The sequence below is a fragment of the Salvelinus namaycush genome, chromosome 18, assembly GCF_016432855.1.
Source record: "Salvelinus namaycush isolate Seneca chromosome 18, SaNama_1.0, whole genome shotgun sequence".
NCBI classification, from domain to species: Eukaryota; Metazoa; Chordata; class Actinopteri; order Salmoniformes; family Salmonidae; genus Salvelinus; species Salvelinus namaycush.
In genome coordinates, this window is record NC_052324.1 from 21,582,157 (window position 1) to 21,603,854 (window position 21,698).

Below are 21,698 nucleotides of genomic sequence, written 5' to 3' on the forward strand. Positions count from 1 at the left end.
GTTTGTATGTCTAGGTTTTGTATTTCTATGTTTTGGCCGGGTATGGTTCTTAATCAGGGACAGCTGTCTTTCGTTGTCTCTGATTGAGAACCATACTTAGGTAGACTGTTTTCCCACTGTTAGTTGTGGGTGGTTATTTTCTGTTTAGTGTTTGTATCACCTGTCAGAACTGTTTCGGTTATTCCTTTTGTTATTTTGTATTTAGTGTTCAGTTTCGAATAAATAATATGAACATGTATCACGCTGCACCTTGGTCCTCACCTTCTTCCGATGAATGCCGTTACAACATTGTGTTATTACATTACTTGGAAACCTAATTAGAACTTTTTGGGAATGTTCTGTGGTGGTTGTTACAGATGTTGTGCACCACATTTAAGGTGAATGCTAGAACATTTCAAAGATATTTTATTTGAAAAACATTTGTGTTTTTGGGATGTTTTCATTTGAATGTTAGATACAACCCTTAACTTAAATGGGAATCTTAGCTAATGTTCTGGGAATGTTCCCGGTTTGCTGGGTATACACATACACACTACTGTGCTAGAGACACACACTATCTACCACATAGAAACACTGGCACACTGGTCTTCTTAAGCCCCCTGCACATGTTCCTTCACAGGAGGTGAACCTGATGCCCAATGTGTCAACAGCAGTCTTCAGATAGTAAATCAAGTCCCATGTGCACCCATACATCTATACTCGCCACAATCTGCCCTTTCATAACAGCCTTAGAAGGGGCAGAGCGGTGTGTGCTTTAGGCCTATGAGTATCAACAGTCGGGCACTCCAATACACTCTCTTATCACCGAGCTGGGGAATGTGGAGGAGGGCACCAGAGTCAACAGAGCCATGCAGACCCATGCAGGCCCAGCAGGCCACACACCCAGGCAATGACTTCCTTCTGCCCTCTGAGGCAGCACCCTCCCAGACATCGACTTCACAGCTCACTGGCCCTCACACTGATGACAGCAGCTGTCACCAGCAAAGAGGAGCAGCATAAACAATGTCTGAAGAAATGTAAAATGCAAATGCTCCATGTATTTCACCTTGAAACATACTAGCATGGAATTGCAGTCGTAGGTCTTCTGTGGATCTGGAATGTGATGTTGGGTATGTTCTTATCATTGGCGTCCCAATAACAAACACAAGAAATGTTGAAGTGTAATTTTCACTCCCTTATATTGACTCTTATCCACCATCTCCCACTTTCACTTATCATCCCTTATAGTTGTAGAACAAACATATTTGAAATAAATATGAAATCAAACTTCTGACTTACGGCAGTAGTAATACCATGGCCAGAGCAAAAACAGGTCAAGCTCTCCTGTGTTTCTGTGACTATAGGACATGGAGGCGAAAGACTGATAACCTTACAATCTGCATCAAAATGTCAACAACAACAAAACATTTAAAAGGAAAAATAACTGATTCCCAAATGGATTTGTAACCAACATCCCTTTAAGTCCAGTGCTTTATCCCCTACACCACATGTGGCCCATATGATTGGGCTTTGACAGCATCCAACCCACAGCCAGTCTAAAAAGAGCCATTGTGTTCTTCAACTGGGCCTAACACCAGAGGCTGCCATTAAAGACTGTATTTTTTTCTCTCCAAGTCTTCTCCCAATCAATGGGGCTGATCCTGTGCTGCTCTGAAGAGTCCTTCCCATCTGGGACGGGACCGGACGTGTTCGAAGGGCAGCAAGAGGGTCATAATTAAGACGACTGCTGTATAGCGCTCCAGGTTGTGGAGTGTTCCATTATCAGGCCCACTGTGGCAGGGGATGGAGTGCTCCATTATCAGGCCCACTGTGGCAGGGGATGGAGTGCTCCATTATCAGACCCACTGTGGCAGGGGATGGAGTACTCCATTATCAGGCCCACTGTGGCAGGGGATGGAGTGCTCCAGTGACATTGTTCAGGCCATAGCCCTGGTGAGCAATGGGAGAATGACTGAAGCCACAGAACAGCCATTCATTATCACCCAGACTGGAATTCACTCAATTGGGGATAAGGTTTTTATAAGTAGAGAGAAAAAGTATTTAATTCCCCATTTTCTATATTGTACCTATCTGCAGATGCACAACCAGGTCACACTATCAACCTTCCGAGCTATGAAACAAGTGTTTGTTTGGGTGTTCATAATGAGACAGAGAAAGAAAGAGGGTCTTAACGGTTAACTGGCACCTTGGTCCCGACAGAGGTCAGTGGAGACCATTTTTGTGCCGCGTGTCATTTCCTGTCTTGTTGGCGTCTCCAGCACAGAGGCCCTTGCTCGTTTTTTTTTTACAGTTTCCTATTTCTCATGTTTTTACTAGCTGCTTTTCCCCTGTAGGGAGGGGCAGGTGGGGATGGGGGGTGGCCCTGTGTAATGGCCCCCTAGACCCCCCCACTCCTCAACACACTTGCTCACAATGGGGGCTCTGTAACACAGCCCCCAAACCTACTCCTGCCTTCCCCCAAAACAGGAAACCACGATCTGCCGAGCTCTTGTTTTTCTACTAATTTCCTGCTTTCCTGCCCCTTCCACAGATTATTTTCTTTATTTTCTGTGTCTGGTTCCCCTCAGATTAGATCCCTAATCTACATTAGCTCGTGTGCATATGGAAACCAGTTGCTTTAGCCATGTCGGTTTGTTCTACAGTCCAGAGTTGCAGTTCTACCCCACTGCATGCAGCCTTTTCTGTCATAGCAATAATGACCTGCTAATAACAAATAATAAACAAGCCCCATCATTACCCTTGAAAACACAATCAAAAGAGGCTACTGGCACATACATACAACCCTCAGTTGGAAATACCATAAAAAACATCCAGGTGATTTAACATCATGCTGTAAATAGTGTTTCACCTGAAGGTACATATGGTTACGTCTGATGTGGGTGCAACTAAAAAGGAGCCTGTTCTAACACTGGGTAATATCAACCATGCCATGTCACAGAGCTTTAGAGTTAACTGTCCTGAAGGAATCTGGCCATGACTGGCACTCATTTAAACTGTGGTACAAACTGCACGCTAGTTGGGGAAAGGATGTCCTGAAATAGCCATGTATACTTTTATTTGAAGTGTAACATTTCCTAGGTTGATTATAGGTTTCTACAGTCTGCTGCTAGTGGTACTGGAGATTATTCTGCCAAGGAAAACTCTGTGGATTTACTGACTCCAACTCTGAATTCTGGAAGGAACAGGGCTAGATGACAAAAGGGAGGCAATGCCCACTTTGGCTCTTCTCTTGTTTTCCATTAGTATGCATGAGGTCCTGTTAGCAACACTGTTATACACAACTTCACCTATGGAATTGGGTGAATTGACCACAATTCACTTTAAGTCAACAGTATAGACAGTATAGTATAGAGGTCATTCATTTATAATGCACGGGGTGATTTATTTTTTGTCTTTCTTGTTGGCTACTTTTCCCTGTTTGTATATGAACAACTGTCCCCCTGTGTAGGACTATCATAACAGTGTGGGGATATTAGTCCTGAAGACCAGCCAGCTCTTATATTCTACAGTTTTCAGCAGTAAATGAACAGAAGGGTCCTAATAAAACAGGCAGTGAAAATATGAAAATGTAGTAAATCCATAACATTATTTGAAAAGCAGACAAAAACAAAGGCAAAAATAGGCCACCTCCTCCACCGCTCTGCCAATGAGCTTGCAGACAGTAGTCTGGAAATACTTCATTCAGAGTTAGGAGTGGGCCAACTCTACCATAGGGAACGAACTGGTAAACAATGCCGTTCATACAAAATATCAATGAAAAGGAGCGCAATCACAGGCGATGTGAGAAAATGCATCCAGTGGGCGGAATGCAGCGAGTAGAGGAGTAGTGAGAGAAAGAGAGGGGTGGTGGAACCGTCCGGTAGAGTGAGAGACAGAGAGGACTGGGAGAAGGGGAGATGCAAAGAGGAAAGCAGAAAAGGAGTGAGAACGGAAGTGGGGGGGAAGGAAACGGAGAAACCTCAAGAACTTATGAAGGAAAAAGCCATTGAAATCATATCAAATTTGCTGCATGTGCATTTAAGAACCACTGGCATATGAAGAACTCTGTTTAGTAATGAGCTTAGGAGAGGACTTGCTCGCCGTTTCAATAAACCCCTAGAGCCACGATTGAGTTAAGCTTACAATACAAACACTCCCCGTTCCTTCAGTTTATCTCCCAGACACATCTGGAGTCTATCAACTCCAACAGTACCCCCCCCCCCCTTTTTGTTTCCACTCTCTAGCACGCTTAACCCCTTCCTCACTCGACCTCCTCATGTCACGCACATTCATTAAGTGGCTGTTGCCTCACAGGGGCCATTCAAAAGCGTATGCAGGAAAAGGTACAACACAAACGCTCATTTGTTTGGTTAGTGAGAAATGAGACTCCTGTGTCCAGCCATCTCTGCTCCAGCCAGGAGTTCAGGTTGTTTTTGGGAGGATGGCTGAAATCAGAGCATTCCTGCAGCCTGGATCTGGGCTCTGCTCTGCTGTGCCCAGAGGGTCTAGACAGCAGGGCTCCTAGCCACGGCCACGGCCACCTCTGGATTTACAGGGCAAGGCAGTGCCCACCTCTGCACTACTCCCACTCATCAAGGTATAATTTGCTTAGCCTCTGTGGAAATAATGTTAATCTCCCCCACCAAAGAAAACAACAAGACTTTATATAAGGGAAACTGCTGGTGCACTCACTCTCTTTAACCAACAGCCTTCATACCATCTTTAGCCATTTCGTCTCCACTTCCCCTGCGTTGGATGGTAAAGTTGTTTAACTTGGCCTAGTTCCTAACCCTGACTTCTCAGAATGGCAGAGACGATTTCAAGGTCTGCTTCAGCAGGGCTCAAGCACAGCTTGAGAGGCTCCTGCCTCTACTTTATATAACTGATGTTATCAGGACAAATATGAATGAATAGGACACAGTATTTCAGAGACACAGTAGACTTATTTCAATCATATCATGGACATTAACCCTCTGCTATACTGTCTCCCTCTCCACATCTACAAATTCCCATGCCCTTCCTGACTTATGATGACCAGTAGTTTCAATGCAAACATCCCCTCATTCTTAGCCTTCTATATAAATCACAAACAAGTGTGTATTTCCTGTTCTTAGCTGAAGTGGCTTCAACTAGGCAGGAAGTGAGGGTAAAAAGAGAGAAAACAGCCCACTGCAAACCAAACATTTCTTACAGACAAACCATGGTTAGAATAACTATGAATGGCTGTGATTGGCTATGAAGGAAATGTATAGGTCAGGAAGGATCACGTCCAACAGTGACTTTTGAAAAGGCTGTGAACTGGCTCCATCCTGCTTGGCAGACCCAATCCCATGCAGCTAACTTAGCTCTTCCTTTCCTGTCCACCACAGTGCTCCTGCTCCTTCACCTATCCACTCTCTACCTCTCCACTTTACCTCTCCCCTCTGTTCTCCCTCTCCCTTTGTGCTCCATCTCTCCCTGTAGGGTGAGCAGGCTGGTAATGAGGGCCCCTTGTGCCCTGGCTGTCCTGTGTCCCATGGTGCAGTGGGGGCCTGTTGGACAGGAGCCAGACCCCCTCTCTGCTCATTATTCTCATTACTTCGCCTCAAATCAGTGCAGGACAGGCTGCTGGGATCTGTCCACAACTCATAAAGGTCCCTGCTCGTTAGTGGACCCGCCTCGTTAGGGCCTGCGTCAGCTCCCATCAGAGAGGGTGTGCTGTGAGGAGTTGGGGGTACAAGGAAAGGTGTGTGAGATTGTATGTGTGTGTGTGTGTGTGTGTGTGTGTGTGTGTGTGTGTGTGTGTGTGTGTGTGTGTGTGTGTGTGTGTGTGTGTGTGTGTGTGTGTGTGTGTGTGTGTGTGTGTGTGTGTGTGTGTGTGTGTGTGTGTGCAATAGAAAGCTGTGTCATACACTAGAACGCTGAAGTATGCAGTAGATACAACTGTAGATATTGGGATACAAACCTTTCAAAAATAACTACAGTACAACACACAGATATCCTGTAAAAGGGAAAAACAAACAATGCTAAATTGCTCCCTGCACTTGGGTGGCTTGGCAAGTTGGAAGTTTATGAAGGCAATAGCGGCTTTGAGGATGTTTGGCCTTAGGAAAGACCTACTCTGCTCTGGTTGGAGGAGGGGTTCCTGCCCTGTAGCTGTGCTTTCATTCTCATAACAGCACAGCTCTGATTATACTCAGCTCTGCCTCTGCTTGGACTTCTGTTTCAAACATGGCTGAGTAGACTGAGAGGGACAGCAGGTCTGTTTAGACATCGACTTCTGGAAATTATGCATGGAGGAGTTCGGGATGCCCATAATAGGATACACACATAGGAGGTAGACGGACACTGAAGTTGAGACTGAGATACACTGAAATGTGGGTGCATTTGACTGTCTGGTTGCCCTCCTGAATTTAGGGAAGGACTGCTGTGGTGTTATTCCCTGGTGTGTGTTACCCGGCCCTCGTGGGCTGGCCTCTGATTACACCGCTGACCACATACAGTATATGAGTAACTGCTAGCCACTGGACCAAATGACAAGCACATGTAGACAACAGGCTGGAAATAATGAGCAGACCTGAATGGTGACCAAGATAGAGACAAAACAAAACAACTCAGCAGCTCGCAGGGGTGGACAACAAGCTAAATACATTTCGTTTTTTTAACTTCACATGTATCCGTTCCTATCCATCTTCGCCCCGTTGGATTTTGAATTATGTCAAGGTGGGATATTTTAATATGAAGACAATTTTAAGTGAAAGTGATGAAATGCTGAATTACAGAGTGTGAAGCTCAAGATGAGTGAGCAGACCTCCAGTGCAGTGTGTCAGAGGGCCGGTGAAGGTCAGAGGTCTGAGCAGAGGAGTGAAACGAGCCCTGTGTGATTTACATCATGTCATCTTTTGCGGCAGACGCCCACAGCTCCTGCCGAGTGCGTGTGTGTGTGGTTGTGTGTGCGTCATTACAGAAAAACCACATACATTTGACATGTTTTCATGTGATAACGTGACAACATGTTACTACACATGTGAAACATGAAAATACATGTGAAAACATGTGATGACATGTGAAGTGTTCCAAAAAAACGTTTTCACATGATTTTCCATGTGTTTTTCCATGTGAAAATTTTACATTTTTCAGTAATGGTGTGCGTGTGTGTTTGTTCTGGGTTATGTGTCTCTCTTACTAGGTCATAGTTGTACTGTAGCCCTGCAGGGCTGCTCAGTCCCTTACCCCCTGCTAGTTTTACCACTGTCCCAGGTACAAGGGCCTTTTAATGGGCAAGCTCAGGTTACCCACCCCACTAACCCAGGGCACTCTGTGGGGTCTTATCTGCACCTGCAAAAACAAGCAATATCATCTCGTTTTACATCAAACAAATAGTTCTGCTCAAGCCTCTAGTTTGTCAAAGCCCCATACCACTAATCAAATCTCAGCTAAAGGGTCTAACAATACAGGTCATAAAGGTGAGCAAACTAAGCTTGAAATGGGTGAGGATCTAACTAGGATTTCTCCTCTGGGTAATAAAGAGGTAGGTAAGAACACGGTCACACAGGTTTTCTTGCCTGGCGTATCTCACATGGTAGACAATAACAGAGGGTCTAGCAGTTTCTGCAAATGTAGCTCTTTTTTCCAGACCTGGCATGTCTGGGTTGAGATCCAGTAGGTAGGTACTAACAAGCTAACAACTGCAGCAAATTACAATATTTGTCTTTCTTCCAACATTTTGGAAAAGCTTGTTAACTTCATGTGTGGCAGCTCAGAGTAACATGTGGAACTAATATTGCTTAAACACCTCCTCCCCCCGCCCCTCCCCCAAAACTGCTGCCTCCTAGACATGCACAGTTGTTGGCCCCATTTCATACATACTGTACACTACAACACTGTATACTCTCATTTTGTTGACGCAATGTAAAACTCTCTTCATCAGGGTCACTCAGCCTTAATATTTGTGTTCTTATGTTGACAACAGCAAGGACATTTTGTGCCACTGATGAAGATCAAATCCTCAGAGGACTCAACTGACATCTAAACTGTAAGGATCGATAATAAACAGCCAGTGAACTAGCTAGGCACTGAGACCCTACCTCCATAGCGTAAAGCCAGCCAGCTGCCTGCCTCAGTCTGAGCCGCAGGCAGTGCAGGCAGCACCAACAGCCTGCTCCTCCCATGGATCCTCTTATCTTGTCCTGTAGAGCAGGGCTTCCCTGATAATGACGGATGGTGGTGTAATTATGCAATCTTTTTCACATAAATAACCACTCTCAGTATTTCATCTTCCCTGCTGAAGCCAGCCCACTGGATAGCCGAGCTGCGACATGCATAGATCTCCCTGACCCCCTGTCTCTGTGGGACCATATGGGCTCCAAGCACACAGCACCTAACCTGTTGTCTTTAAACCTGCCAATGTTGAACTTATGAGTGAGACCCCAGGACAGGATCAGATGATGTGAAAATGACAAGCGTACTCACAGTTTCTCCAAGGCGTAGAGTCCAAGAAAGGATCCATTTCTCAGAACCCTGATCCGATTGTTGCTCAAAATTCTGTAAAGAAAAGTGAAAAACCAAGATATCATTAGTTGTGCTTCATCAAAAATATTGAAAAGCACAAACATCCAACTCATACAGTAGCCTACGAGATCTATTTGTCAGACCCCTAATTAGGATATGAAAGGAGTAAGTGCAAAAGCAGAGAAATAGATGACCAACAACTCAATTGCCCAGAGAATGGGTTTCAGATCAAAGTAGGACTCCTCTAATAGGGTCAGAATCTTTATGAGAGGATAAGCAAATTGCATGTTGATTTCCCGAGCAGCAGTCACACACATGATTACCCTGGCCAGAGACATTACACTAAGCTGTTTCCAATTAATCCTAAAGACAAATAGGAAATTGAGATTGGGGGGTGGGAGTGGGCGATAGGAAGCTGTAATCATGATAATCATCCTGGATACATTTTTACATCAGAAGCCAACAGCGTCCACATCAAAGGAAAGTCTGCGATCGACATGACAATTACTCTTCTCCCTATTGGCAAATCATCTGGCTTATAGGGCCCTTATCAGAAAAGAGGGTGAGGCGCTTTCTAGGACCAGCATGCACTGATCAGAGCAGGCGATCCACTTTGGCTTAGAGGGCATCATGGGAAACAGTATTTAAAGTAAATCAGGCATGCCAGCCTATAGGGACCCAGTGCAGTCTAAGTCAGCTCAGACTGACAGAGAGGCTATCTTTACATTCCACACCACTACAGAATCCCGCCAGCTCTAACCCTCTGACCTGCCCCAGACACAGCCAGGCCCCTGTCAGGTCGGCTGTGTGTAGTGGCCCCTGTCAGGTCGGCTGTGTGTCGTGGTCCCTGTCAGGTCGGCTGTGTGTCGTGGGTCCTGTCAGGTCGGCTGTGGGTCGTGGGTCCTGTCAGGTCGGCTGTGTGTCGTGGCCCGTCAGGTCGGCTGTGTGTCGTGGCCCGTCAGGTTGGCCGTGTGTCGTGGTCCCTGTCAGGTCGGCTGTGTGTCGTGGCCCCTGTCAGGTCGGCTGTGTGTCGTGGTCCCTGTCAGGTCGGCTGTGTGTCGTGGGTCCTGTCAGGTCGGCTGTGTGTCGTGGGTCCTGTCTGGTCGGCTGTGTGTCGTGGCCCCTGTCAGGTCGGCTGTGTGTCGTGGTCCCTGTCAGGTCGGCTGTGTGTCGTGGGTCCTGTCAGGTCGGCTGTGGGTCGTGGGTCCTGTCAGGTTGGCTGTGTGTCGTGGCCCGTCAGGTCGGCTGTGTGTCGTGGCCCGTCAGGTTGGCCGTGTGTCGTGGCCCCTGTCAGGTCGGCTGTGTGTAGTGGCCCCTGTCAGGTCGGCTGTGTGTCGTGGGTCCTGTCAGTTCGGCTGTGTGTCGTGGGTTCTGTCAGGTCGGCTGTGTGTCGTGGGTCCTGTTAGGTCGGCTGTGTGTCGTGGCCCCTGTCAGGTCGGCTGTGTGTCGTGGTCCCTGTCAGGTCGGCTGTGTGTCGTGGGTCCTGTCAGGTCGGCTGTGGGTCGTGGGTCCTGTCAGGTCGGCTGTGTGTCGTGGGTCCTGTCTGGTCGGCTGTGTGTCGTGGCCCGTCAGGTCAGGTCGGCTGTGTGTCGTGGGTCCTGTCAGGTCGGCTGTGTGTCGTGGCCCCTGTCAGGTCGGCTGTGTGTCGTGGCCCGTCAGGTCGGCTGTGTGTCGTGGCCCGTCAGGTTGGCCGTGTGTCGTGGCCCCTGTCAGGTCGGCTGTGTGTAGTGGCCCCTGTCAGGTCGGCTGTGTGTCGTGGGTCCTGTCAGTTCGGCTGTGTGTCGTGGGTTCTGTCAGGTCGGCTGTGTGTCGTGGGTCCTGTTAGGTCGGCTGTGTGTCGTGGCCCCTGTCAGGTCGGCTGTGTGTCGTGGTCCCTGTCAGGTCGGCTGTGTGTCGTGGGTCCTGTCAGGTCGGCTGTGGGTCGTGGGTCCTGTCAGGTCGGCTGTGTGTCGTGGGTCCTGTCTGGTCGGCTGTGTGTCGTGGCCCGTCAGGTCAGGTCGGCTGTGTGTCGTGGGTCCTGTCAGGTCGGCTGTGTGTCGTGGCCCCTGTCAGGTCGGCTGTGTGTCGTGGCCCGTCAGGTCGGCTGTGTGTCGTGGCCCGTCAGGTTGGCCGTGTGTCGTGGCCCCTGTCAGGTCGGCTGTGTGTAGTGGCCCCTGTCAGGTCGGCTGTGTGTCGTGGGTCCTGTCAGGTCAGCTGTGTGTCGTGGGTCCTGTCAGGTCGGCTGTGTGTCGTGGGTCCTGTCTGGTCGGCTGTGTGTCGTGGGTCCTGTCAGGTCGGCTGTGTGTCGTGGGTCCTGTCAGGTCGGCTGTGTGTCGTGGGTCCTGTCAGGTCGGCTGTGTGTCGTGGCCCCTGTCAGGTCGGCTGTGTGTCGTGGTCCTGTCAGGTCGGCTGTGTGTCGTGGGTCCTGTCAGGTCGGCTGTGTGTCGTGGGTCCTGTCAGGTCGGCTGTGTGTCGTGGCCCCTGTCAGGTCGGCTGTGTGTCGTGGCCCGTCAGGTCGGCTGTGTGTCGTGGCCCGTCAGGTTGGCTGTGTGTCGTGGCCCGTCAGGTTGGCTGTGTGTCGTGGCCCGTCAGGTTGGCCGTGTGTCGTGGCCCCTGTCAGGTCGGCCGTGTGTCGTGGCCCCTGTCAGGTCGGCTGTGTGTAGTGGCCCCTGTCAGGTCGGCTGTGTGTAGTGGCCCCTGTCAGGTCGGCTGTGTGTCGTGGGTCCTGTCAGGTCGGCTGTGTGTCGTGTCCCCTGTCAGGTCGGCTGTGTGTCGTGGGTCCTGTCAGGTCGGCTGTGTGTAGTGGCCCCTGTCAGGTTGGCTGTGTGTCGTGGGTCCTGTCAGGTTGGCTGTGTCTGCCACACTGTGTCTCCGTGATCCTCAGCGGGGAAGCAGAGTAAAGCAGGGGCCAGGCTCAGGCGACAGCTCGCCATCATTAACACCCCCACCCCCGACTCACTACGCCCTCTGCTCATTCCCCGGGGCACTTAATAGGCTGTTAGTGAGATGAAGTGTGTTTTTAATCGAGGAGGAGCACGATCGAGGAGCACGGGTGTGTGTGTTTTAAAAGAGGAAGCTGACTGTGAACAGCCTATGAGATTTACAGATGCAGAAGAATCAGCCAGTCCCCAAACTTCCTGCCACATCAATAAAAACACAGCCCTCATCTCCTCGCCTTTTTGTTGACTTAACGAACAGATTTAATCACCACGCCCCTTGTGCAGCACCAACCGGTCACTTTGTCAACTAAGGGGTTGATAATGAATACATTGGTCATTAGTCACTTAATCAGCACTGTAAGAAATAAACTATAACATTGGTATACTGACAGTGTCTAAATGTGTAGCTATCTATCCTTCTACTTCAACTAGGCTAATGCTTTCCCTTCCTTTTTTTCCCTGAAACAAATTATATTCAAATCCATATGCAAATAAATGTGCAGAAAATGCAGACTCATGTGTATCGTTGTCGTCCTAGGGCGTAGCCTGAAATTGAACCTGTGACTTCCAGACCTATGGTCTCACGCTTCAGTTAGGCACAGTATCTCTCATATAACTCGATGCAGGCCTGAGATGAAAGCTACAGAAGATCCGGAACGGCCTGAATAATTCAATACAGATAGCAGAGCAGACAGTCACATCTGGCAAAGCAACAAGCCATTTAATTCAACACAGAAGTTTAGATACTGAGAGTTCCTTTTTGACTAAGCTTATTATTCAGAGAGAGGCCGATTAGTCTGAGGACTGTGTGTATGTGTGCTTGCGTGCTTGAGTGCGTGCACGTGTGTGTGCATGTATGTGTGTGTTCATGTTCAGATTTTTGCGTGTTTGTGTAGTGGGTGCGTGTGATAGACAAAATAGGGTCGTCTGAGCCAATCAGCTCAGTATCTAAAACTATTAGCCTTAAGCGCATCAATTTCAACAGAATATAATGAAACCTACAGTATTTTCTACATTGCACAGAAGAACTTGAAAGTAAATACACAAACATGTAGCGTAAAGCACATTGTGGAAACATAAGACGTACATTTCCAGGAAAACAAAGGGTCTGGCGATTCAGGACTTTAGCATATCATTTTCCTAGTCTAGTACACCCGTGTATCTCTGATGTCTGTAGCAGAGTGCAAATTGTTCTTTCACAGGATCAACACAAACAATAGTGAGTAAGACACCAAGAAAGAACGAGGGTGAGACAGAGCTCTGTAAACAGCCTGAAATAGGCTGTATGCTCCCTCCCATTAGGCTAAACAGGAAACCAGACAATTAGCTGTTTGTTCAGGACGCGGCAGACAGAGGTTAGGGGTCAGGAGGAGAGCACTTCCTGGACAGCCAGGAGACGCACAGAGCAGAGCGCTGTCCATGAGCAGGTGGAAGACAGGAGTGACCGGAACAGAGAACAAGCGAGGAATATGAGAAACATTCACTGCTACATCGAAATACACAAAGGCTGTACAGAGTATTGGAGTATCTTTAGAAGCACTAGCAATGAGCAAGGTCTGTGCTTGATTGAAAAAGCATGGGTCACATACACTATTCATCACTGAAGTGAGGAGGAGGAGGAGGAGGAGGAGGAGGAGGAGGAGGAGGAGGAGGGGAACACTGCTGCTCACCCTGAACTTGATAGAGTGGGTTGTGTTGTTTGAATGGGCTGCTGCGTCTTCACACTGACTGCCCCCTTGACAGACGGCACATTGAGTTAGTCTGCCTCCAAATGCAATTGCAGCTCTATGGTGCGCGATATGAAAAGTGCACTAACTCAATCCAGACATTCTCTAAGGTACAGCAGAGCTGCATTAGCCTCATTAATTTGGCCCTTTCAGACCAGCGGCCTATCAGAGATCAGAGTCAGTAATTAAATCTAACATCGGTGTGTAAACCCTGGGCTGCAGGTCGGCCTTGGGGGACACATAAAGACACTTCATCTAAGACCATTCAGTGAAGATCAAACACCAGCAGGGCCAATGATAAGAGACAGGTCTTCCAAGATGATTCAGCTGTTGGAGCAGTAGGTCTGCTGTTGTTGCTAGAGGTTGAGCGTGTACAGGTCACAGCCCTGGTGACAGGCACACATACTCCTCTCATCTCATGTCTCTCCTAATGGGGATACGGTACCATGACATGATTACTCAACCGGATATAGTCACTTCAGATAGATGGAGAGCATACTGTAAAAACAGAAAGACATCCCATCCTTGAGCTCTGTTTCTATAGAAACTGCTGGTATGCTATACCTTAGCCCTCCCTCTTTGTGCATGGCTGAGACAGTAAGTCAGTGAGATGCACACTGACTGCCAGACACAGGGCCCTGTCCCAGCAGTACAAACCACAGCAACCCCTCCCTAGGCCGTGCCAGTCAATTTGTTGGTTTGCTCAATTTGCTTCCTTAACCCACAATGCCTTTGAGGGAGACATGAGGGCATGTCACCATGTCCGAAATTGTATTCATTCACTGATTTATTTTTGCTCCTTCCTCTCTAGAAAGAGGAGAGGAGAAATGGTGACTCCAGGCTACTGTTTGTCTCAGACTAAACCTTCTCAGCTGAGTGCATCATCGCTCTGATCAGCTCCAATGTTACCACAAACTCACACAGGTGTGAAGGATTGGGTAGATGGAGTTGGTGTGTGGGAGGGAGTGTCTATGTCTGTCTCTATGTCTGTGAGTGTCTCTGTGTGTATGTACGTGCTTGCATCTGTTCATCTGTGTTTCTCTGTGTGTCTCTCTGTGTGTCTCTCTGTGTGTCTCTCTGTGTGTCTCTCTCAGTGTCTCTCTCAGTGTCTCTCTACGTGCTTGTCTCTTTCTGTGTGTCTCTTTCTGTGTGTCTCTTTCTGTGTGTCTCTCTGTGTGTCTCTCTGTGTGTCTCTTTGTGTGTCTCTTTGTGTGTCTCTCTGTGTGTTTGTACGTGCTTGCCTCTTTCTGTGTGTCTCTTTCTGTGTGTCTCTCTGTGTGTCTCTCTGTGTGTCTCTCTGTGTGTCTCTTTGTGTGTCTCTCTGTGTGTTTGTACGTGCTTGCCTCTGTGTCTCTCTGTGTGTGTCTCTTTCTGTGTCTCTGTGTGCCTCTTTCTGTGTGCCTCTTTCTGTGTGCATCTCTGTGTGCCTCTCTGTGTGCCTCTCTGTGTGTTTGTGCATGCTTGCCTACAGCCGCACTGGGTTTCAGGTCATCCTCTGCCAGGATTCTTTTTTTAGTGAATATGTGTTCCTCTGGTGGTAATCTGAAGGCATGCTACAGTATGTACAGCTATTCAAATGACAGCTGAGGGGGAAAAAACAGGTTTAGGACAAATCTCCACTTTATAAAATTCTTCTCAAACAAGACAGGATATCCTCTCTTTCAAATCGCACATATCTGTTCCCAATAAACATTGTTGTAAAAATAAACTTTCATTCTGCTCCACTGTGTCTCTAGCATGGTCTCATTCCCTTTCTAATCATGTCCTTGTTTCTAGCCCTTCTCTCTCATTAATTTGCCTTTTGGTTGGCCATCATTGTAAATACGAATTTGTTCTTAACTGACTTGCCTAGTTAAATAAATGTTAAATAAAATAAATAAATAAATAAAATAACTGTGCTAACAATCTTACATTTGATCATTATGACTTGCAATCAAATCAAAAGTAAAGAAAATAAGTGTTGTTACAAAGAAACAGACAAAACATAATAAAGACTAACTAGATGATAGTTAGATGACTGTATGAATGAAGAGTCCCATGTTACCATTTTCCTGATCTCTGCTGCTTTCCCAATGCCCTGGCTTCTTGGAGCCTCTCTCTCCCTGTCTCCACTCCAGAAGGTACTTTAGCTGCAGGCTTCTACAGCCGACCACAAGTTGGATAACAGTCTTAAGGAGGGATTTCTATTTAATAAGAATCTCTCTGCAGGGTAAGCTCTCCGCGCTCATTAACCATCTTTAACCTGGCAACCCAGCATCTCATTACAACAACATCAACAATCTCCCTCTCTATCATAACACTGATCATCTACAGAGTCGTCCAGAAACAAACACCCAAGGCTGCAGGAGACAGGGGAGAGGGGATTGGGGTTCAAAGATCAGCCATGGCTGTGGCCCGTCCTACTAAACACCCTGGAAACACAATCAAATGGAACAACATGAGCCCTGACCATGGGCCCTGTCCCCAAAGCAAACAAAGAGAGGTGCAGGCTCAATGTAATAAAGAGTCAAAACAACTCATGTGCCACTGTGTAAACATCATTTAACTTTGGAGAGACCTCTTTGCTAAAGGACCACACACAAGGTGAAAGACAAGAACCCTTGAAAGAGTTTGGTAACGCGCCACAAACTCAGCACACGACATAAAGCCCTGGCTCAGAGATTAAAAGACTAATAGGAGCCGTCAATAAGAAAGCTGTTCAAGGAGAGTTTGTGCATCACAATTCAATCCAGTTTAATCTGCACAGTGATTTTATACTGAACGCATTGGATTATTTCACAGCAAAATGTAGCCATTTAAATCCAATAACCCATTGAAAGTGATTTATAGAGGAACTTGAATGAGGCTTTTAAACATGGAAGAAGTGACTTCATGTCTCTTAATGCTAAAGCAGACAAAATGCACCTTTGTATACCTTCTCAGTCTGGATACTTCCACTAGAATCCCATACATAGCTTAAAGTCATTCAAAACAATCTCCTTGAGTTTGAGCAATTTTTATTTACAGCTTTAGAACTCAGTGTCCTGGCAGTGCGTAGGGGAGCAGTTCCTGTAAAGCAGCGACATGGCAGACTCTTTTTCAATAAAGGCATGACGAGGTTGGAAATTGGACTGAAGTGGACAGACAGATTGGGTCTGTGAATATTGCGGGTGAACCCACAGTTTTATTAAAAGCTCCATTACTTCACTTGGCTGTTAACAAGCTTCTCAAGGCCTCTTAGTCTTTCGAAGTGCCACGTCTAATTCATCAAAAGCAATTTCCAAACTACAGCACATTACATAGCACCTTCCTCACGCTCACCTCATACACATGGAATGGACTAGAGTTGGCCTCTAACAGACTAGCCCCAGCCAAAAGGTTAGCCAGTTAGCTAAAGGCTGTCCGCCCCTCTCCACTACTTTAACAAAAACTACTGCAAGGTGTGTGTGAGTATAATATTTTTTATTTTTTTATATATGTTTTATTGTCACACACTGGATAGGTGCAGTGAAATGTGTCGTTTTACAGGGTCAGCCATAGTACTACGGTGCCGTTCACAGACTACACACTATACAACATAACGTTTGATCATAGGGTGGTAGAGTGATGAAGCCTTTGGATGTGAGTGTAACTTTTGGAATGGCTGGTGAGCATTTGAACAGCTTAGCGCCTGGTTTTCATTGACAATCCTGTGATATCACTGTTGGTAAACAAGTCATGGACGAGGAGCAGGTCTGCTTCACAGACACATGGAGCTGGTTATTATAGGGTTAAGGGGTGTGTTCACTTGTTAGCTGGCTACTGAGGGAGGGAGTCTAGTCACTTGCACACACACACTTTCATTGTGACATGTCACAGCCCTCAGTCCTGCTACTAATGAAGGCCCAGACCAATTAATGCTGCAAGCCACAGGAGCCCCATCTCAGCAGGAGCATGTGTGTGTGTGTGTGTGCTTGAGTGCGTGCGTGCGGGCGTGTGTGAGAGAGGGTAAGAAAGAGACAGAAAAAGAGGGAGAAAGAGAGAGGGAGAAAGAGCGAGAGAATGTGTGTTTATGGTAGACCTGATTTATAATAAAGGGCAGGTCTTACAGTGCCTCTGCACTGGACTGGTGGCTCTGTCCTGATGGCCAGTTGAGGGGCCTTTACTCACCATTCAGTGCCTTGGCCACGTCCCAGACCCATAACAGGTGGACCAGGGAGCCTCCACAGCCACTCAGTGGTAGTTAGCCACCTCTGACAGGCAGCAGTTCTGTTTGGCCCAGGGGCACTGGCTCTGTCCTCAGAGGCTTGGGTCACCACAGTGAATACAGCGGCCACTGAACGCCCTTGAGCACAACGAGCACTTAAGCAGTAAATGTGTCGAGACATGAATGTGTCCATTGTCCCTGAGCCACCAGTGTGCTTCCAGCAGGGAATAGGGAGCCGTGCCAAACTACAAGTCCTATTTATCTCCCGTCATGTAAAGGAGTATCCATGTAATTGCACATCAAATGGTTTTGTAAAATCATATCACAAGCACTGATTGAGTTATTCGAGCATTATGGAAAAGCAAGCAGAATCTCCTTGACGAGTTTGTTTGTTCTCAGAGCTGTGAGGGGTCATTCTTACTGTGCAGTTAAAGGCTGTGAAAACCAGAAAGTCAGACCGTGTACTTCCAAAGAGTGTAAGATGCTATGGACAATATTTGTTTACCAAACTAAAGGAAGGTCAACTCAAAGTAAGAACTACATAAGATTAATATCAAATTGAAACTATCATTTGGCAGTTGAGTGGAATGTGTCCTGCCCTGAAGCTGAAGCTGGATGTGGGAGTGAGTTCTTGCATCTGATACATAGAACTGCTTATTATAGAGTATACTGCATTGTGCTTGGGTAACCAGGCTGGGCTAGTGAGTAAGTCTATGTGGTTTGTGGTTGTGTGTGTGTGTGTGTCCGTGTGTGTCCGTGTGTGTGACATTCAGATTTATCCATATGCACCAGCACATGCATATGTTTGATTGTAAAATGGCAAGCAGTCCTTCAGTGTTTCCTTAGTCTAAAATTTAAATCTGGGTTTTATAAACAGTCTCTAATTAGAGAGGGGAGGATGGAATCCTATTTTAGGCTCAGTGGCCGTGCACGCCCTTCCCACATGTGTGCACACACACGCACATGCACACTTGTGCACACACACACACACACACACCCAGCGCTCCTGTGTGCAGAGATGGAAACAGTCTCAGGACAATTGAATTCATGAGAAAGCAACTTCCATGACATGTGGGTTATGCATTCTACTTTTCTTTTATTCAGGGTTTCCTTTTAGTTGTGCAACACAATTTCCTAAACCTGGGCAACCAACAAAGAATGAAAGATGAAAGATGTAAGCAAGTGGCTGCCTAGAATCCTAACAACCAAAGTAAAACACGGCAAGTAAATGTTAAAAGTACAACTAAGATTCCCATAGTTCACTGTCAACATCCTTACCAACCAACACAAGAGACGGTTAAAACCAGCAGTCCAACCTAGTCAGCAACTCCATCAGTGTCTAAAGTTTGTTATTTTAATGAGGCAATTTAGTGAATCTAGGCTTTTCAATCAAGTGGAATGTGGTCCATGCCTGACTAACATTGTCTCATTGTTCTGTCTCATAACTAAGCTCTGTTTTCTGTTCCAATGCAAAGACTGCTGGGAAATTGGTTTGCTTTTACAAAGGATAGGGACAAAATCATTCTGACCCAAATAACTTAAAGCTGGAATTCTTAATTGGTGAAACTGCCACGTCCATTCGCGATATTAAAACAACAAAGAAGTTACTTAAAACAACAAACACTACTATCTCCCACAGATATCATTGCACACGTGATAGAAAAGCAAATTTTCTTTACCACGTTGCAGGATGCTCCTCACCTCCGCTTTCTCAACAAAACAAAAACAATAACAGCGGCCGTGGGGCAGATAGTAGCAGTGTTTCCACTAACAACGGTGTTTGACTAGGTAAAAAGTTTGATGTTGTTAGTTTAATGCAATACATACAGTGGAAGTGGGAAGTTTACATACACTTAGGTTGGAGTCATTAAAACTCGTTTTTCAACCACTCCACACATTTCTTGTTAACAAACTATAATTTTGGCAAGTAGGTTAGGACATCTACTTTGTGCATGACACAAGTAATTTTTTCCAACAATTGTTCACAGACAAATTATTTCACTTATAATTCACTGTATCACAATTCCAGTGGGTCAGAGGTTTACATACACTAAGTTGACTGTGCCTTTAAACAGCTTGGAAAATTCCAGAAAATTATGTCATGGCTTTAGAAGCTTCTGATAGGCTAATTGACATCATTTGAGTCAATTGGAGGTGTACCTGTGGATGTATTTCAAGGTCTACCTTCAAACTCAGTGCATCTTTGCTTGACATCATGGGAAAATCAAAAGAAATCAGCCAAGACCTCAGAAAAATAAATTGTAAACCACCACAAGTCTGGTTCATCCTTGGGAGCAATTTCCAAACGCCTGAAGGTACCACGTTAATCTGTACAAACAATAGTACGCAAGTATAAACACCAGGGGACCACGCTCAGGAAGAAGACACGTTCTGTTCCCTAGAGATTAACGTACTTTGGTGTGAAAGGTGAAAATCAATCCCAGAACAACAGCAAAGGACCTTGTGAAGATGCTGGAGGAAACAGGTACAAAAGTATCTATATCCACAGTAAAACGACTCCTATATCAACATAACCTGAAAGGCCCTTCAGCAAGGAAGAAGCCACTGCTCCAAAACCGCCATCAAAAAGCCAGACTACGGTTTGCAACTGCACATGGGGACAAAGATCGTACTTTTTGGAAAAATGTCCTCTGGTCTGATGAAAGAAAAGTAGAACTGTTTGGCCAAAATGACCATCGTTATGTTTGGAGGAAAAAGGGGGAGGCTTGCAAGCCGAAGAACACCATCCCAACCATGAAGCACGGGGGTGGCAGCATCATGTTGTTGGGGTGCTCTGCTGCAGGAGGGACTGGTGCACTTCATAAAATAGATGGCATCATGAGGATGGAAAATTATATGGACATATTGAAGCAACATCTCAAGACATCAGCCAGGAAGTTAAAGCTTGGTTGCAAATTATCACGTTCTGACCATAATTATTTTGTATTTTCTTTGTTTTAGTGTGGTCAGGGTGTGAGTTGGGTGGGTTATCTATGTTTTGTGTTTCTATGTTGGGTTTGTCGTTTGGCCTGATATGGTTCTCAGTCAGAGGCAGGTGTTTGTCATTGTCTCTGATTGGCAACCATATTTATGTAGCCTGTGTTCTATTGTGTTTTGTGGGTAGTTGTCTTCCGTGTCAGTGTTTGTCGCCACACGGTACTGTTTCGTTTGTTCACTTCATTTATTGTTTTGTTCCAGTGTTCAGTTTTGTTTATTAAAAAGACATGAACACTTACCACGCCGCACCTTGGTCCGATCCTTCTTCCACCACAGACGATCGTTACACAAATGGGTCTTCCAAAATGGACAATGACCCCAAGCATACTTCCAAAGTTGTGGCAAAATGGCTTAAGGACAATAAAGTCAAGGTATTGTAGTGGCCATCACAAATCCCTGACCTCAATCCTATAGAAAATGTGTGGGCAGAACTGAAAAAGCGTGTGCGAGCAAGGAGGCCTACAAACCTTACTCAGTTACGCCAGCTCTGTCAGGAAGAATGGGCCAAAATTCACCCAACTTATTGTGGGAAGCTTGTGGAAGGCTACCCGAAACGTTTGACCCAAGCTAATCAACTTAAAGGCAATGCTACCAAATACTAATTGAGTGTATGTAAACGTCTGACCCACTGGGAAGGTGATGAAAGAAATAAAATATGGAAAAAATCATTCTCTCTACTATTATTCTGACATTTCCCATTCTTAAAATAAAGTGGTGATCCTAACTGACCTAAGACAATTTTTACTAGGATTAAATGTCAGGAATTGTGAAAAACTGAGTTTAAATGTATTTGGCTAAGGTGTATGTAAATGTCAGACTTCAAATGTATGTACTGTAGAAATGTGCGTTGTGTTATTGAGTGGCTCTGTAATGCTCAGTGAAATGGAATAGAATCAACAACTCCACTCCAATTAGTGGGTAACTAGCGAATGTAAAGCCATCCCATTGGACACAGAGGTCAGTTCAATGTTTAGTTTAGAGTTTTCAACTAACGTGAATTCAATGTGAAATCAACATAAAATGTAACCATGTCATTGGATTTAGGTTAAAATGTGTGTGGAAAAAATACAAAATGCCCTTACGTTGATGACTTTTTGCAAATCCAAACAGTTTTCCACTTAATTCAGCATCATCACATAGATTTTTTGGGTTGAAATGACGTGGAAACAACATTGATTCAACCAGTTTTTGCCCAGTGGGATGTTTCTTCACACCATGCAAATGGTTCTCATACACTTCACCAGAAAATTACATCTCATTTAGAGTGACACATTTCAACTAAGATAGAACCACAAGCTTTTACAGTGATGACATCTCAATTTGAATAATTATAGTCGGAAATCCGTTTCTGACACATTTAACCCATTTATCAAACATAATTATGTTTTAGTTACAAAGTGAGCAAATAAAATGAAAAAATTA

General features: G+C 46.0%; 1 protein-coding gene across 1 annotated transcript in view; it reads right to left on the reverse strand.

Annotated features, from left to right (window-relative positions):
- LOC120063234 (adhesion G protein-coupled receptor A2-like) overlaps positions 1–21,698 on the reverse strand; it is a 54,624-nt gene that overhangs the window by 23,697 nt on the left and 9,229 nt on the right. Inside the window, exon 2 of the mRNA XM_039013470.1 lies at positions 8,431–8,502. Coding sequence (XP_038869398.1) covers positions 8,431–8,502 — 72 coding nt within the window. The remainder of the gene's footprint in view (positions 1–8,430; positions 8,503–21,698) is intronic.